The sequence below is a fragment of the Petaurus breviceps genome, unplaced genomic scaffold, assembly GCF_028583685.1.
Source record: "Petaurus breviceps papuanus isolate PSGF00001 unplaced genomic scaffold, PetGlider_PUasm1.0 38, whole genome shotgun sequence".
Classification (NCBI taxonomy): Eukaryota; Metazoa; Chordata; class Mammalia; order Diprotodontia; family Petauridae; genus Petaurus; species Petaurus breviceps.
Genome location: NW_027186304.1, coordinates 21800167 through 21820033, shown reverse-complemented (window position 1 = coordinate 21820033; position 19867 = coordinate 21800167). Strand labels below are relative to the sequence as shown.

Genomic DNA, 19867 nt, shown 5'->3' with positions numbered 1-19867 from the left:
AGATCGTACTTTCTCCAAGAAATCTTCCTACTAGTTTTCTCCTCCAGTTCAATTCTCTCACCAGTAGTGCCTCCTCTGAGGTTACCTTCCATTTATATGATACATATCATGTATTTATATTAATTGTTTCTATGTTTTCTTCCTATTAGAACTTAAGCTTGTCAGCATGGACTTTTTTTTTCTTGCCCGTTTGTGTATGCCTAATACTTAGCACAATCATGTCCAATTCTTCCTGACCCCATTTGGGGTTTGCCATTTCCTCTTCAGATCATTTTGCAGATGAGGAAACTGAGGCAAATAGTGTTAATTGACTTTCTCAGGGTCACACAGCTAGTAATAGTCTGAGTTTATATTTGAACTAAAGTCTTTCTGATTCTAGGCCCAGTGCTCTATTCACTTAGACACCAAATGCTTGTAGATTTGAAAAGTACCTTATTTTGAAGAGGGTCATGGAATGAAGCTGTAAATGTGTGCACGATTTACTCTTTTGACTTCAACTGTCAGGTGCCATTCATTGAAAAGTAAGTACACAGAAATATAAGAAGACAAAGACTGGTGTACCTTTCATTTTATAGTAGTTGTTGTGCTAGGTTAAGTAATCCCACTGTGTATGAGCATCAGTCCATTTATGTGTAGTAACTTTTCTGCATAGTCTAAACTCTTGAGGAATAACTATAGATAACTTTAGTTGTGGAACTACATTTTTTCTTTCCTTGAAGAAGGAATGTCAAGTCTAGATTTAAAACTATAAGCAAGACCCAGTAATTTTTATTTTTGCTGCTTCTCTTGAGGTAGAATGCTTTGAGTAAGGAACATGAGTGTTCTTGCTCATGAGTCTACCATCTTAACTCACTGTTCTCCATTAAAGTATATTCCTAAAGAAATCGCACATTTACACAGTGCTTTAAAAGTTAGCAAATATTTTCTTTACAACTAACCAGAATGGTAGGTAGGGGCAAATATTAATTTTGCCATTCTATATAGAAGAAAACTGGTACACAAAGAGAAGAGGACTTGCCCCAGGAGGGCCTTCCACTTGCAAACTAGTTTGGAGTTTTCTTTAGGATTGTTGTGCTTAAAAACACATCCATAAGTCCAAGTTTCTATGCCTAAGCCCACTACACCAAGAATGCTTTGATTCTAGATGAAATGATTCCGATCAAAAGAACTCTGCCCAGATAATGACCTCTCTTCTCTAGAGAGGAAACAGTCTATCAAAAAGCATCACGAGGAAGCTTGGTCATACCTCTTTCCATTAGCAAAGCTAGTGGTAGAGATCAGGGTCAGCCTAACTACTGTCTTCTCATAAAGAATCATCACACTTATTTTGCAGATGGAAAAGTGATATCAAAAGAAATTAATGGGCGGCTAGGTGGCACAGTGAATAGAGCACTGGCCCTGGAGTAAGGAGGACCTGAGTTCAAATCCGGCCTCAGACACTTAACACAAAAACTAGCTGTGTGACCTTGGGCAAGTCACTTAACCCTCCAAAAAAAAGCAAAAAAAAAAAGAAATTAAGAAACTAGTTGAAGATTATGGATGAGTCAAGACAAAGGTAGAATTACAATGAACAGGTTTATCTATCAAGTAGTTGGGTCATTTTGCCTTATCAAGGTCTATCTGTACCATATCATATATGAATCTGGGTGAGTTCTTTCTTTCTCCTTTACTCAATTTTCTCTCCTGTAAGATGTAAGTAGCTAGGTGGCACGGTGGATAGAGCTCTGGGCCTAGAATCACGAAGTCCTGAGTTCAAATTCAACCTTCAGACATGACTAAAACTATCTTGTAGGGCTTTTGTGTAGACCTAGTTGGCTAATATAGGCAAAGTACCTACTAATTAGCAATGTGCTGGTAATTGTTTAACAACTGGATCTCTCCCCCAAAATTTCCCATTGCTACACTTTTAAATTTGCATTATTAATGCCTCTATTAAGTCTAGAGAATCAATAAAACAATAAATCCCTGATATGTAGTTTGTCAGTTTCTATACTGTAAATTCTCACACTGAAAATTTTAAAATGGTCTCATGTGAGCCAGTTCAAGTTGGCTCTAGCACAGCTTTTTTGTTTGTTTGGGATCATGTTGTTGTTGTTGAATTGTTTTTCAGTCATGTCTGACTCTTTGTGACTCCATTTGGGGTTTTCTTGGCCGAGATACTAGAGTGGTTTGCCACTTTATTCTCCATCTCATTTTGTAGATGCGGAAACTGAGGCAAACAGGGTTAAGTAACTTTCCCAAGGTCACAAAGCTAGGAAATGTTTGAGGCTGGATTTGAACTCAGGAAAATGACTCTTCCTGACTCTAGGCCGGGCACCCTAGCCACTGTACCACCTATCCACCTCTGTTTGTAATCATAAGGCACATTAAAATCCAGAGTGAATATTATCTGGCTTCAATATAAAGTTTATCTTACCCATGTAAACATCACAATTTTAGGAAAGATGGTAAAAATCATACCCCAAAGTTACTTTCCAAAGAATTAAAAGTACTCTTTACCGGCAGTGAATGAAATCTGGCACAGGGTTGTGTTGGCTAAAAGATGCCGCATCAAGGCTCATGCAGATCTCCACATTATCCCCAGCCATGATGCGTACGGCAGCTTTGTTTTCATCCTCAAATGTCTGCCGTTGTAAGGAGGCACACAGCAGCAGCATGAAGTCATCTGGCAAGATAACATTTTAAGAGTGAAGGTATGAGTTATTCATTTGTATTTATGGACAGATGTACTGTATGCAGTCAGGAAAGATAGCAGTCTACACTCAGTACATGCAATTTCTAATTTGTAAACTGACTCCATTCAACAATTGCCTATTTAGAATTCAGTAGACATCTTTCTATAAAAACATGTGACAGGCAGGTTCCCAAGCCATGGCTTTTTAGGTTTATTGTTAATAATAAGATCTAGGACCACATGCATTTGATTTTCTCTCCAAGGATACAAATCACAACCCACTCGTGCCTGCATATTATACTAGATGTGGACCAGGTCACAGCAGAATAAAAGATTATAAATGTTGCCTGATTTGGGAGAGGACTTAGATGTTGCCTTGTCTAATTTCTAATTCTATAGTTAAGGACACTTAGACCCAGAGAAATGATATGACTTACCCAAAGTCACACAAATAGCAAAGTGACAGATCTGGTTTGGAATCAAAAATCCACTAACTGGAAACTTAGCAATCCTTCCACTGAATTAAGTCATATTCTTTAACTACCTTTCTACTACATCTAAAACCACTTAGAATATATTTCATATAATAAAAAGCATTTTACCTTCAAATTGTGGTGTCTAGATAGTTATTTCTTATGGCAGAATACTTCTTTAGTTTGTAAACATTTTATATTTGTGTAAGAGAGAAGTAGAATTCTAGGTCAATAAATCTCTGGACATTCTAAATACGATACTAGGAAAAATGACTATTTGGGGGATAAGGTTAAATAAGGGCTTAAAATTCATGCATGTAATAGGTCATATTTAGGTTCATATGTGTAGATTTTAAATTGGTGACTTTCTGTATTAATTAGGATTTTAATAATCCTAATAAAGACTATTGACTAAATATTAATTAAAATATTTTATGCACACTTAAATAAATATTTATTCATACATTCTCCACATATACATACAGGTATATATCCATATTCATGTTATATTAATCTATATAATTTCCCCCTTTTTGATTAATTTGTAAGATCATTCTGTGAATACCATCTCCTTACTGCATTTCTACTTCAGATTTGTTTTTTTCTTTTTTTTGGAGGGGTAAGGCAAGGCAATTGAGGTTAAGTGACTCACCCAAGGTCACACAGCTAGTAAGTGTGTCAATTGACTGAGGCTGAATTTGAACTCAGGTCCTCCTGACTCCAGGGTTGGGTCTCTATTCATTGTGCCACCTAGCTTCCCCCTACTTCAGATTTCCTTTGTTTGCTAGTATCAACTACAGGAGCCACTCAAAATTTGGTTGAGATGTTACTGAAAGATGTTTGAGGAAATGTTAACATAACTGCTTGGACTGAGTAAAACAGGTTCACTTTTCAGCAATACTAGCAATTTACTTACATAATCCTATTCTACAAAATCTAAATTGAGATTAATGGCTAAAAATGTATTCTAAAGAATTAGGAGGTCTTCTAAAGAGTAAGGAAAGAAAATGGCTAATTATCCAAGGAATCAGGAATTTTAAAGATTCTAAGACATTTTTTGACAAAACATTAGAGTTGGAAGAAACCATGATCTTTTAGAAATATTCATTGGATAAAACACAAAAGAATGGTTTTAATTTTAAACTTTTCTCTTGGTGATCCCAGACCCACTGAACAGATCTGTTTCTGTGAAATGGACAAAGTCGCTAATGCAGAGTTAATTAAAGGCTATGTTTCCTGTTGCAGAATGAATGGCTAGTATAAAACCGAAATCTAATAATTCAAGTCATATGGCTCTAGGGCTAAAATACTTACAGACAAGAAAAACTGGGTTGGGTCGTACAATGAAATCTGGAAAGTATAACCACTTTATGATGTTGTTGTCAAATCTGGCACCATTATATCTCCACGGATAATCTGCAAAGAAGTTTGGGAGGAGAGTAGGGAAGGAAGCAAAAAGCACCACAGTGAATATGCTGCAATTCTCCAACTCTCTACTCAAGAATCATCAGCAGTTTATCATCAAAGCAAATAACTCTCCAGGAAGGAATTCCTCACCTCTACAAGGAGCAGGTGGAATGCCAATACACACAAAGTATTGGAATGTGATGATGCATGCCAGAAAGCAGCAGTACTTTGGCCAGATCTCTGCAATAGCTTTTCTTCTTCGCCGATATAATACGGCAATTAACCAACAGGCATGAATCATGGCATAAAAATCCATTCTCTGGCCAATTACATTAACCGACATTAGGAAACAGGTCTGTGTAAGGATGAGAAGCAAAAGAACATGTGAGGTGGAAGGTATCATATGAGTGCTGTGCAGAAGGCTACTCAGAAAGGGGGCGGCAAGAGACGGTAATTATTTGCATTACTGAGTGCCTTCTTATAAAAATCTGTACGGCATTCCCACTTTTCTCTGTCTCATATGGGATCTCTGACTTCCTCTAAGACTCAGTTCAAATGCCACTCGGAGAAAGCCTTTTCTGTTCCTACTCTGTAACCTCTCATCCCCTCCACTGTCCCTTTAAGGGCACCTGCTATTTACTCTGAATCTATATTGCACATTGCCATAAACAGGCATGTTGTCTCCCTCATTATAGTGTAAGCTCCTAAAGGGCATAGATGACTTTTGCTTTTTCTTTGTATCTCTGGTGCTTAGCACAAGACCCAGTTTATACTAATTGCTTTAAGATGATTTGTCTCTTAGTTTTGATTGAGGTACTGGGATTTTGCCCCAGAGTGCCAAAATTTAGGGTACACAATTTAGAGTACTTCATTCTTTCTGACTGGTGGACTGCCCCATAGGAACCTCAGTATCCTGGGCTTGTTTCCCATGCAGGCTGGTGTCTCAGGGTCTGTGTTTATAACACAAAGGGCAGGTATTGCTCTCTTTTGGTTGATTTTTTCGCAATTAAAAAAAACATTTTTATTTAAAGTTTTGAGCTCCAAATTCTATCTCTCCCTCCTCTATTCTGCTCCCTCTAAGACTGCGAGCAATCAGTTATAGGTTATACATGTGCAATTCTATAAAACATTTCCATATTTGCTATTTGCTACAAGAAGACTCAAAAGAGAGTCAGTCTGTATTCAATCAAGATTAGTTCTTTCCCTGGAGGTAGATAGTATGCTTCATCATTAGTCTTTTGGGATTGTCTTGGATCACTGTATTGATGAAAATAGCTGTCATTCAAGTTCTTTCAGATGGCTTTTGTTATTATTTTTCTAGCTATATAAAATAATTTTTTGATAGTTCGATTGGTATGGCACTGAAAAAAATTAATTTAGGTATAATTGTCATCATTATTATATTGGTTCAGCCTATCCATGAGTGATTTATTCATATGCTCTCATGTTTTTAATAGGAATGGATGCTGTATTTTTGTCAAAAGTTTTTTTCTGCATCTTTTGAAATACTCATATGATTTCTGTTAATTTTGTTATTGATATGGTCAGTTATGCTGATAGTTTTCCTAATGTTGAACCAGCCCTGCATTCCTGGTATAAGTCCCACCTGGTGATAAGTGTATGATCCTTGTGATACATTGCTGTAATCTCTTTGCTAGCATTTTACTGAAAATATTTCCATTGATATTCATTAGGGAGATTGTTCTATAATTTTCTTTATCTCTTCTGGATCTTCTTGGTTTGGGTATCAGCACCATATAGGTATTGTAAAAGGAATTTGGTATGACTCATTCTTTGCCTATTTTTCCAAATCATTACTATAGTATTGGGATTGATCTTTAAATGTTTGGTAGAATTCATTTGTGAATCCATCTGGTCCTCAGCATTTCTTTCTTAGAAAATTCATTGAGGGTTGTTCAATTGCTTTTTCTTTTTTAAATTTTCTGTTTACTTTTAGTTTACAACATTCATTTACATAAGCTTTTGAGTTACAAATTTTCTTCCCATCTTTCTCCTACCCACCACCCCAAAAGAGCCATCTTACTAAATACCTCTTCCCCAAATCTGCTCTGTCCTATATCCTCCCCCATATAACCTCCAACTTTCTGGTAGGGCAAGATGGATCTCCATACCCCAGTGTCTGTATATCTTATTTCCCAGTTGCATGTAATAATAATAAGAAGAAGAATTTTTGAAACATTTGATTTTAAAACTTTGAATTCCAGATTCTTTCCCTTCTTCCCTCATCACCCACCCTTACTGGGAAGATGAGCAATTCAATATAGGTTGTACATGTGTAGTTATGCAAAACATTTCTATAGTGGATATATTGTGAAAGACTGACTATATTTCCCTCCATCCTATCCCGCCCCCCCACTTGTTCTATTTTCTACTTTGACTCTGACCCTTTTCAAAGTGTGTGCTTCTAACTACCCTCCCCCCCAATCTGCCCTCCCTTCTATCACCCCCACTCCCTTAGCCCCTTCCCCCTACTTTTCTATAGGGTAAGATATCCAAATAAGTGTGTATGTTATTCCCTCTTTAAGCCAAATTCAATGAGAGTAAGGTTCACCCATCCCCTTTTGCCTTCCTGTTCTTCCCCTCCACTGTAATAGTTTTCCTTTCCCTTGTTTATATGGGATAATTCACCTTATTCTGTCTCTCCCTAGCTCCTCTCATTATATTCCTCTCTCACCTCTTAATTTTATTTTTTAGATATCATCCCTTCCTATTCAATTGAACCTGTACCCTCTGTCTATTTATACCTGTACACATATATACACACACTCACATATGTATTCATATGCACATATACCTTCCTGTATAGATATAGATATATGTATACATATATACACACACACATTTATATTCCCTTCAACTATCCTCATACTGAGAAAAGTTTCATAAGTTACAATTATCATTTTTTCCATGTAGGAATGTAAATAGTTCAACTTTGATAAGTTCCTTTTGATTTCTTTTTCCTGTTTACCTTCTCATGCTTCTCTTGCTTCTAGTATTTGAATGTCAAATTTTCTATTCAACTCTGTTTTTTCATCAAGAGTGCTTTAAAGTCCTCCAGTTTATTGAATGACCACATTTTCCCCTGAAACATAGTACTCAGTTTTGCTAGATAAGTGAGTCTTGGTTTTAATTCTAGCTTCTTTGACTTCTGGAATATCATATTGCAAGCCTTTTGATCCCTTAATGTAGAAGCTGCTAGATCTTGCATTATCCTGATTATTTGAATTGTTTCTTCTTGTCTGCTTGTAACATTTTCTCCTTGATCTGGGAACTCCAGAACCTGGCTATAATATTACTAGGAGTTTCCATTTTGGGATCTTTTTCAAGAGGCAATTGGTGAATTCTTTCAATTTCTATTTTACCCTCTGGTTCTAAAATATCAGGGCAATTTTCCTTGAGAATTTCTTGTTTGTTTGTTTTTTAATTTTTTAAGATCTTTTTTATCAAATGCTTTATTAACTTCTAGTTTACATAATTCATTTCCACAAGATTTTGAGTTACAAATTTTCTCCCCATTTTCCCCCTACCCACCACCCCAAAATAGCGATCCCACTGGATATCCCCTCCTCCAATCTGCTCTCTCCCATACCTTCTCCCATTCCCCCTCCAATTTTCCAGTAGGGCATAGTGGATCTCTATGCTCCAGTGCCTGTATATCTTATTTCCCATTTACATGTAAAATAATATTGATAATAGTAAATATATATATATATATAATATATATATATTAAACATTTGATTTTAAAACTTTGAATTCCAGATTCATTCCCTTCCTCCCTTGTCACCTACCCTTACTGGGAAGATAAGCAATTCAAAATAGGCTGTACATGTGTAGCTATACAAAACATTTCCATAGTAGATATATTGCAAAAGACTTACTATATTTCCCTCCCCCCCCATTACACCTCCCACTAGTTCTATTCTCTACTTTGATCCTGTCCTTTTTCAAAAGTGGGTGCTTTCAACTTCCCCCCCCCCAGCCTTCCTTTCCTTCCATCATCTGCCCTCTCATCCCCTCCCCCCTACTCTACTGTAGGGTGAGATACCATATTTAGTGTGTATATCATTTCTTCCCTAAGCCAAATTCAATGAAAATAAGTTTGACCCATTCCCTTTTGACTTCCTGCTCTTCCCCTCCGTTGTAACCATTTCCCTTACCTTTTCTGTATGAGAAAGTTTACCCCAATCTGTCTCTGCCTATCTCCTCTCATTATATTCCTCTCTCACCTCTTAATTTCACCTTTTAAGTATCACCCCTTCCCATTAAACTGGTCCTGTGCCCTCTATCTATATATACCTGTACACAAATACAAAAACATTCTTATGCCCATATATGCTCCTATATAGACATATATATGTATGTGTGTATATATGTGTGTGTGTGTGTATATATATGTGTGTGTATATTATATATATATATATACATTTCTATTCCCTTCAATTATTCTCATACTGAGAAAAGTTTCATAAGTTACAATGATCGTTTTTCCATGTAGGAATAAAAATAGTTCAACTTTGATAAGTTCCTTATGATTTCTTTTCCCTGTTTACCTTCTCATGCTTCTTGTATCTGAATGTCAAATTTTCTATTCAACTCTGGTTTTTTCATTAAGAATGCTTGAAAGTACTCTATTCCACTGAAAGACCAAATTTTCCCCTGAAAAATAATACTAAGTTTTTCTGGGTAGGTGATTCTTGGTTTTAATCCCAGCTCCTTTGCCCTCCAGAATATCATATTCCAAGCCCTTTGTTCCCTCAATATAGAAGCTGCCAGATCCTGTGTTATCCTGATTGTGTTTCCACAATATTAAAATTGCTTCTTTTTGGCTGTTTGTAATATTTTCTCCTTGATCTGGGAATTCTGAAACCTGGCTGTAATATTCCTAGGGGTTTTCTTTTTGGGATCTTTTCCAGGAGATAATTGGTGGATTCTTTCTACCTCTATTTTGTCCTGTGGCTCTAAAACATCAGGGCAATTTTCCTTGAGAATTTCTTGAAGGATGATTTCTAGGTTCTTTTTTTGATCATGGCTTTCAGGTAGTCCACAATAATTTTTAAATCATCTCTATTGGATCAGGTCAGTGGTTTTCCCAATGAGATATTTCACATTGCCTTCTATTTTTTCATTTGTTTGGATCTGTTTAATAGTATCTTGATTTCTCATCAATTCACTAGCTTTCATTTGCTCCAATCTAATTCTGAAGCAATAATTCTTTTCAGTGAGCTTTTGAGATTCTTTTTCCATCTGGCAAATTCAGCTTTTTAAGGAATTCTTTTCCTCATTGCCTTTTTTGAGCCTCTTTTGCCATTTGAGTTACTCTATTTTTTATGGTGTTATTTTCTTCAGTCAGGTTGTCGACTCTCTTTTCATAATTTTCTTGCATCATTCTCATTTCTCTTCCCAATTTTTCCTCCACTTCCTTTACTTGATTTTCAAAATCTTTTTTGAGCTCCTCCATGGCCTGTAACCAATTCATATTTTTCTTGCAAGCTTTTGGCACAGGAGTTTTTACTTCATTGTCTTCCTCCTGTTCCATGCTTTGATCCTTTTTTGTCCCCAAAAAAGGAATCTAAGGTTTGATTGCTGTACTTGCTTTGCTTCCTTTGTTTGCTCATGTTGCCCCTCAATTACTTGATTTTTGAGCTTTTTGCCACAGTAGAACTCTGCTTCCAGAGAGGAGAGCTTTGTCCCAAAATGCTCTTTTTTGTAGCTGCTGGAGCTATTGGTTGGATGCCCTCTCTGCAGCCCCACAAGCTCTAACACCTGGTCACACACCCCAGGACCTCCACTAAAGACAGTGATCCAGATCTAAGCAGGTTAAAGCAAGAGTGATTATCTTCTGAATGGTAGCTTTGTTCCCCTACAATCTGCAGGCCAGGAGCTCTCAAGCAGCCAAGATGTAGTGGCTTTTACTTTTTCTTTGGCATTTATGGGTTGATAATTCTGGAAACTGCCACAGCTCCTAGTGATCCACTTTCCCAAAGTCCATTCCAGCTGTTCCTATTAAGGGCCACCTTGAGGCTAAAACTGCAGGTTCACTTAGGGCTATGCTCAGCTCCCAGCATGCTGTGATGGACCCTACCTGTCTGCCTGCTGGGCTGCCTTCAGCAGATTTGTTTCTCTCTGTCACTTTGTGGGTTCTGTAGCTCTAAAGTTTGTTTATAGTCATATTTTATAGGTATTTGAGGTGGTTATGGGGGAGCTCATGGAGTTTTCCTGCTTCTATGCCACCATCTTGGCTCCATGCCCCCAGATTGCTTTTTCTAAGACTGGGTTACTTAAGTGTTTTATTTCTTCTTCTGTTAATCTGTGTAATTTATATTTTTGTAAATATTCATTCATTTCATTTAGATTGACAAGTTTGTCGGCATAAAATTGGGCAATATACCTCCTTACAATTGTCTTAATTTCCTCTTAATTGGTGGTGAATTCACCCTTTTCAATTTGGATACCAGTAATTTTGTGTTCTTCTTTTCATTAAAATCAAATTAACCAATAGTTTATGTACTTTATTTTTTCAGAAAAAAACAGCTTTTAGTTTTGTTTATTAGTTCAACTGGGTTTTCTTACTTTCATTTTTATTACTCTCTCCTTTCATTTTCATGATTTCCAATTTGGTGTTGAATTGGGGATTTTTAATTTGTTCTTGTTCTAGATTTTTTAGTTGCATGCCCAATTCATTGATCTGTTTTTTTTCTCTATTTTATTGATAAAAGCAATTACAGATATAAATTTCCCCCTATCACTTTTTCTGCATCCCATAAATTTTGATTGTTTCTATGATTTATTCTTTGACCCATTTGTTTTTTTATGAATACATTACTGAATTTCCAAACAGTAATCTTTCTTCCAATTGTTCATTACTGAACGTAGTTTTTATTGCATTATAATGTGAAAAGGGTGTGTTTACTATTTCTGCTTTTCTGCATTTGATCATGAGGTTTTCATGACTTAATGCATTGTAATTTTTATGTAATTGCCATGCACAACTGAGAAAAAGTTATATTCCTTTCCATTACCATTCAATTCTATTGTCCTCTTCTAAGTTTATGCTTTGATCTTCCCTATCACCATAGAAATAAAAAGCGTCAAGGTTTTTTTTTTTGCTATTTTTTCTGCCTTTTTCATGACTTGTGTTTTGATGTGAGAGTTGGGCTCTGGTCCTCCACTTTCTGAAGGTTTTTGTGCTGGGGCTTTGTGTCTTACTGTTGGCTTTCACTTGGCTTCAGGGTTTAGCTACTTGTTTTCACTGGAGGACAGGGTAGTCTTCTCTTGTGGCTTTTACTGGAGGGGGGGGGGCTCTCTATTAGCCTCCCCTGGGCATGGGATTTAGTTTTTTGCAAGCTCCAGGCATGGGGCCCTGCTGTTGGGTTCCTATGGTAACAGGTTCTCTGTTGGTATGCCCAGGGGATAGTTCTTGCTGTTGCCCAGCCCTGGGGAGGGTCTTCACTACTCATCAACAATGGGGTCAAGGCCTAGCTGGTGCCTTGTTTTGGGGGGTATGGTCACTGGGGGTAGGTCCTTGTTGTACTACACAGACTGCTCATTGATAAGGGGTTGCTGGTTTGTAGGAGGACAAGTTATCTCTTGTAGATTGCCCCAGGCTTCAAGCTCTGCTGCAGTTCCCCTGATGTGAGGCTGGCTCTACTTGCTGCTCTTGGACCAGTGTCCCATCCTATCCCAGAGAGACAGACCTTTCCTGCAGGGCTGGTCAGTTTCTGCCCTGCTCCTAGCTAAATTCTGAGGTGGGTTTCTAGTTGTTTGGAGGGGAATTTGGGAGGACTTCAGAGGGATCCTTTCTTACTCTCCAATCTTGGCATCAGAAGTTCTCTCTCTGTTGATTTGGATGCACATTCAGTTCCACTTGTACTGTCTGCCTTTTTGTACTGTTTGCCAAGAGGGGCAAAATTGCTAGTTAAAACTCTGCATAGTCAAATTGGAGATATTTGTAGAGATAACATTAACGGTATAACTGCCAAATAATCTTCATACTGGTTAGCTGAAGATATGTGACACTATTTTCCTTCTTTCAGTTTTGCTTTTCATTTTCCTCCACACACTGATTATAAGAACAGAGAATATGTGTCTGTATGACAGGGCAGTCACTGTCTTCTACCTCAATCTAGAATAATTTGTACACTGCCGTGAAGAATTCAATCTAGAAAGATTTTGTTTTGGGAAGAAGGTGGTCTTTTCAGATAATCTCTTTAAAACTTAAAGTCATGAATTTGCAAGTTCCTGGAAGAAAATGGTTGTTGATTTTTCACCTTTATATTTACAGTCTAGCACAGTGACTTGCATATAAAGTAGGTGCTTATGAAATATTTGATGAACTGAACTAAAAATGGATAAAGGAAAGAGGCAAGAAAAGATGAAGTTACATTTCTAGAGAAAAATGAACTTATCGGGAATGTGTTGTAGTATTTAGCTTAGTGAATAAAGAGGGTAAAAAAAAATCCCAACTGTACTCATTCAGAAGTGGACTGCTCTGAGTCAGTTCCTTCTGTTACTCCTATCGTAAATATCTTTGGAGAACCTTAAGTATCAGATAAAGGGGACTTAGAAAGAATGTAAATTTTATAGTGGAGTCATAGAGCATAGAAGGCCAAGGGTAGGACTGAATCAAGTGTCGATAACAAGTCCTTATGAAACTCCTGTTATTGTATTGTGTTGTGTCATGTTGTGTTGTGTTGCATTTTATTGTTTGTATTATACTATTCTATATTACATCATATGATATAAGATTGTTATATTCAGTGCTATGCTAGGAACCATGTAGGGTATAAAAAGAAAAAAGGAGTCACTGACCTTGGGAACCTTACAATCAGGTTAAAAACCATCTTAGCCCAAAATATATGAAGGAGAATCTCATTCTAGGCAATAAAACCATATACATACATGAAAGCCAGAAATTTAAATTTTCATATATACTACAAAATACAGTCTGCCAGGTCATTACCAAAAATAAACCTTGGTCTTACGGATCTTACCTCCAACCCAAACTTGTAGAAAAAGTAGTTTATGAAATACTTGGCACAATTGATGAGTCCATTGTCCAGATGCAATCTTGTAATGTCATGAAAAATGGTTTTAGACACAGGTGCTGTTAGGTTATTTCTACATCTATAATATTCCTGATGTCGGTAAATAGTTACTTCAAAGGCCAGAATAGCTAGCATCAGTAGATTATTCTACAAAGTGAGAAAGAAATATTCTAAGAGGAGGGCAAAATTTTATACCTTGATAATCTTAAAGATATTTTTAAAATAGACAATAAAATTTCATTCTATCTGAAGACAAAAAAATGCCCGTGGTTTGGCTATATTCTGGTTGTATAATAATAAATGTGACAATATTTATTATAATAATAGCCAATATTTACATAATGCTTAATGATTTGTGAAACACTGCATATACCTTATCTCATTTGATCCTCATAAATTCCCCTGTGAGGTAGGTACTAGATTATCCAATTTTACAAACAGGGAAACTGAGTTTCAGAAAAGTTAAGTAACTTGCATATGGGCACACATTTAATAAGTACTAAGGGTAGGATTTGAACTTAAGTCTTCTTGACTTTGAAACCAATGCTTTTTCTACTATGGAACACTGCTTATACATAGTAAGATATACTATAAAATGATATAGCATTATGCATTATGGAAAGATGCATTTGTTTTCTATGTTTTATTACAATTAAAATTTAATTATTCTCTCCAAGCCAATTCCTATGATGTAAGCCATTAGACAGAACTTTTGGGGAGAAGAAACCTACTTCTGGTCCTTCCTCACACCTAGGAAAACAAAATAATGGAACATATTCCACAAGATATCATATATACTACTATTTTGCGGTTAACATCGTCTGGAACTAAAAGTTTGAAAGGCTGCATTTCAAACAAAATATATACTATCAAGCTTATTAACCTGACAGCACAAAGTGGGGACAATCCACTATTTAAAGGGGAAATTTTATTAATTCTTCAAATAGAACTAGTGATAGCTGAGAAGCACAAGATCTATTATTTATGGAGAACAGACTAAATCTACAGAGTTGGTTGTCATAAAACACGATACTTCAGCACAGTCTGCTGTATAAACAAAAGGTGGAAGATATAGTACAAAAGAAATACGGGCTCAAATTATTTAAATACAGTAAATTATTTAAAAACATTTATATACATACTTGAGTCTAAATTCTCTAGAATTCTTTTCTTTTTAAATTACCATGTAAACATACTGTTGGTTAAGAAGAAAAATATTTAGGCTGTCTAAAATGATAAAAATGCTGTAATACTTAGAACATATATTATTATGTATATCAATTTTGTCATGACTGATTCTGAGTCTGATGAATAATGTTACTTTTTCAACATTTAAGCCCCAGTAAGACAAAGCATACAACTTTGGGTAAGCCAAATTAATACAACATATTGATTATTTGACTTAATGGTAACCAAATGGCAAATGGTAATCCATGGTTATCAGATAAGTTACACTGAGATATTAACATATATGCTACAGACCATTGTGACATTTCAAATTTCATCCCAACAAATTTAACAATAAAGGAAAAAGCTCAATGATGCAAATCAAATCAAGAAAGTTAAAGCAGTTACCCTGAGGTATACAAGCAATGGAGAAGATTTTCTTAGTCCAACCCACTCTGATGGATCAATGGGACCACTGTAGAGCATGGATGTGTTCAAATATGTTAAATTTATATTTGTTTGATTTTCATTCGGCTGAAATGAAGAAGGCATACCATCTCTTAGTGTTATGAAAAATGATTAGTGAAAAATAGGAAAGGACAGCAGCTATATTCTCATCATTAATTTATATCATTTATCTATTGAGGAGATATCTTTCCAAGATTACAATGTAGGGCATATAAGAATACCAAAAACAGAATTGAGCTATATGTAGTCTAGGAATGCAGCACTTCTCAAACTGTGGGTCATGACCCAATATGGGGTTGTGAAAAATTTGGCAGCAGTAAAAGCTTTCTGAATGTGTAATGACCAAAAATTAATTAAAATTCAAATATGTAATGAATCCACGGTGTTCCTGACAATGCTTGCCATGTTGCATCAGGCCAATTCACTGAAGCCTTGGTTCTGAACACAAAGAATATGTCAGAAGGGTTGCCAGTGGGAGAAGTTGAAGAAGGTCTGGCAGGTGAGGGATTCTGAGAAACGAGGCGTGATTCTCTCAGAGCTCTCACAAATTAAGCACTGTCTTTAAAAGGTGTAATGTTGAGATTTCTTAGTTATGCTTCCCCAACCTTCCCCCCAAATATGGTTTTCCCCAAAGTGTATTTTCCCAAAAATATAGTTAAAATTTCCCTTCAGGGTGACTCACCCAGGTACAATTAACAGAAAATTTGGCAGGATCAATGGTGGTAAGCTGGTATAACATCTTGCAGACAATAATCACACATGTCCAGACAGTGCAGATGCTTGAAGCCAGACGGCGTAGTTGGGCGTATGGCAGAGCAAAAGCCCAAGAAATCAAAAATACATAGTTGAAGAGAGACACCTATCAAATATTGCAGAAGGTATAGGAGAAAGAATGGGAGACATTTTTAGTGCTGTCAGTTTAAACAATTCCCTTTGTGAAATTCAAAGACTTACACATCATCATGATATCTTGTTCCATAAGGTGAATATCCATACAATGTTAGTCAAGAGTTGGTTACAATCTTAAATCATCTTTTGAGTACCCAGTCTTGAGAACAGAGCACCAAGCGCCATAGTGACAGTAATTCTGCACATTAATTTAATCAGTGAGAAAGGATTTATTAAGTACCTCGTATGACCTAGTCCTTTAGAGGGGCACAATACAGATCTGAATGAACATTCATTATTCAACTCATTAGGAGATCACTGAAAAAACAAATCCAATGGAATTGGTAGTATTGTCAAAACTACCTCTAAATGATGCTTTCCTCATCTTCAGAATCTGGACCCTCAAGTTCTTTAGAGTATGTGTATTTGGGGAGTGGGGGTGAGAGGTTGTGGTTGATGTAGTTTTGTTCACTATACTTAGGATTGCTTAAATATGACATTCAATGTGATCAAAAGTACTAGGTCCTCTTTTTAACATTTAGAAAACTGAAAACACAGCAATTTACTTTAGTCTTATATAATAACATATATTTTTTTATTTCAAGAGAATCTTTATTCAATGTATAGTTCCACCAATTTTGTTCCAGTTCTCATATTGCTTGTAGACAATTTTTTTTAGATTCATAGAGACTCTGCTACAAGTCAGTTTTACCTTGTAAACTGAAAGTTTTTATGTTTAATAAAAAAACATTTCCTGCCTATCTTCAGTTTGAAACAAAGATTAAAGAGATTCTACCTAATTTTATATTTTATATAGCATCTGGACTATTAGGACTCAGGAAATTCTCATTTATAACAATGAAATATATTAGAGCAGATAAATGATATCCTCTTTTCTAAGCTGAAACTAACAGAAGCTCCATTAGAAACTTCTCCTCAGGTCTGCAGTGCTCCACCAATCTTTGGGTCTGGTCATTCAACTAGCTTTTAATGAGCCTAACTCTGATTAGGTATTGTCATGGAGAATCATGACAATGATAGAAATAAAAGCTCAAATTTATATAGCATCTTTTAGTCTACAAAGTGCTTACCTTACCACATTGGTACATAGTATAGTATACATCACCCCCTTTTGTAGATGATGTAGCTAACTGTAATTGTAATGGGAATTTGAAGATCTTCCCTGCCCCTTAATAAGCCTAAGGGAATTTGAGGACCTTCCCTGCTTTGAAAATAAACTCTGTCCCCTAAAAGGCTGAATGTGATCACATGGAACCTGTGGTGGGAGGAATTTGCTGAAGGGTGGAGCAGAGCCCACAGGAGAAGTTTGCTTAGGGGAGGCTTGTTTTTCAGGAAGACCCACCCTTGTTACTTTGTAATTAGGAAGTGGGTCATGAGAGTTTTGATGTTCTCTGACCCTAGAGAAGGCTATATATACCTCTGAGGTTTTGCTTTGGGGCTCACTTTGGGAAGAGTTATGTGATTTGGCCAGATGAGACTCTAGGCAGCCACTGAGCCCCCTGGCTTTGAAAACCTAGATGTTTGTGCTTCTCTCTCTGGTAACTAACTGTGGATGTAATGGTCAGACAGTTAGAAACTCTATCTGTTGGTCTGCTGAATTGTGCTATTTTCTCTGTCTGTATTTTTTGTCTGCTTGTAACTTCTGTTTGTATTTTCTTTGAAGTTCAGGGTGCTGACTTTCCCCCCTGAACTAGGTAAATGATATACGTTTGATTAAAGTAAGATTGTTAGCCCTTTTTGAGTTGCTTTCCTTTAGAAAAGCAGATCAAAGATCCCATGCTAGCAGCCGCCCTGGGTATGCTAGGGTGCTTGTTGATACATCAATGTTCAGAGATATAGAATAATTTGCCCATAAGCACATGCCTAGACAGAATTGGAGTGATGAATTAAACTAAGGTGTTCTGAACTCCTAGCCTAGAACTATTCCCTCATACTAGGAAAAATGATGAAGGAATTCATGGAGCAGTTCACGATCAATGCACGCCCCAAAATGCAAACAGTTGGAGTAAAAAGGAAGAATTAACATGTTCCAACAATTCTGGTCACTGTTTTTTAAGTAGGAAGGTATTGAATACAAATGTTATGGGAGACCATGATAAACAGGAATACCGTATTTTACTGCATAATGGTCGCATCCTGTTTTTTTTTTTCAGTCCAAACATTGGTTTATAAGCTTTCATTGCATAATCATCACATGGTATAGTTCTGTTCACCATTGCTGTTTAAGAGGTAAACAGAGCAGCAATGTATTCAGCCAGCAGCATATGGTTATGCATTTATCTCTCATGCATTGGGAAATGTGAGTCTAGGACTCTCAGCACATGTGCTGTCAGCATTCAATTTTCATGCATATTCACAAGTATTCCATACATTCTAGTGTTGCACCAAAGACAGTTTAGTAATAAAGGATTTTTAAGTCATACTAGCACATTTAAAAAAAAAAGCTTCACTTTTTTGCAAAAACATTTGTATAAATCTGCAATGATTATGCAGTGAAATATGCTACCCTGGAGGACACACAAGAACATCAGCATCTAAACTTAATTTGAGAATCATATGTGCACTTGCCTCTTTTACTGTAACCCAGATGATATATGATGAAACAATTTTGATGATGTGCAATTCCAAAATCCACCACATGAAAACCTGCAGCTTGTGAAAATACTCCAGGAATTTTAAGAATAGTACTGTGAGGCGGTCAATTACTAGATGCCATTTGTTTCTTAAATCTGCAAAACAGTAAAGTGACCTGAGAAAATGAAGAATTATTTGATTTATACCTTGTGCTCTATAATTAGTGATACTTTAGTCTAATTTTTACAAGGAAAAGATAAATAAAAAATAAATAGTGGCAGATTCTTTGGCTTTTACTCAATAAGCTTTCAACACTTGCCATGTGACAGCCACTGAAACAGTCCCTCACTGTTTCATATTTTTAAAGGGGCTTTGATTGTATTGGAGAAGAAGGAAAGAATAGGCGTGTGACAAATAAAACATATACAAGGTAATTTCTGGAGAGAGAGTACTAGCAATCCTGTGAGGAAGCAGCACTTAAATTCATATTTGAAGGAAAGGAGAGATTCTAAGAGGCAGAGGAGGAAGGGCATTCCAAATACGGAGACAGAAGATTCTGAATGGAGAATAAAAAAAGGCCAATTAAGCCTGAGCATAAAATGGGTAAAGGAAGGGAATGTGGGATAGACTAGACCAGAATGGTGGCCGGATGTCTAAGAACTTTAAATGCCAAAAAGAGGAGTACATATTTTATTCTATTCATCTATAATAATCAATAAAACAAAGTGAACAACGTATTCTTTCCTACTTAACTCTAAGGACCATAACTGTTTGGTCTAGTAGATTCATAATAAAGATTGCCATATTGTTGTAGGAGATGAAAATAATTTAGGAAGAATTCCCTGAGAGAATGTGGCATCACAAAGTTATAAATCAGGCCATTAAATTGGCATTGGAGAGATTTTGACTTAATTTCCTTTCAAACGCCATCCGAGAAATGGATGTCTCAGAGGAGCAGTTAAAAAAAAGCTCCCTAGACATCATCTTGGAATAGCGGATGTTTGGTCCTGCCATCTGTAAGCTGCTATTGTTCAGTCACTTTTCAGTTGTGTCTGGCTCTTTATGACCGCATTTGGGGTTTTCTTGGCAAAGATGCTGGGATGGTTTGCCATTTCCTTCTCCAGCTCAT

The 19867-nt window shown here is 36.4% G+C and overlaps 1 protein-coding gene across 3 annotated transcripts in view; it reads right to left on the bottom strand.

The window, feature by feature from the left end:
• PIEZO2 (piezo type mechanosensitive ion channel component 2) overlaps positions 1-19867 on the bottom strand; it is a 557384-nt gene that overhangs the window by 106781 nt on the left and 430736 nt on the right. For all 3 annotated transcript variants that reach the window (XM_069099626.1, XM_069099625.1, XM_069099627.1), the window contains exons 19-25: positions 18733-18893; positions 15938-16114; positions 15196-15321; positions 13567-13767; positions 4705-4909; positions 4462-4563; positions 2500-2665 (exon numbers count right to left, since the gene is read on the bottom strand). In XM_069099626.1, coding sequence (XP_068955727.1) covers positions 2500-2665; positions 4462-4563; positions 4705-4909; positions 13567-13767; positions 15196-15321; positions 15938-16114; positions 18733-18893 — 1138 coding nt within the window. The remainder of the gene's footprint in view (positions 1-2499; positions 2666-4461; positions 4564-4704; positions 4910-13566; positions 13768-15195; positions 15322-15937; positions 16115-18732; positions 18894-19867) is intronic.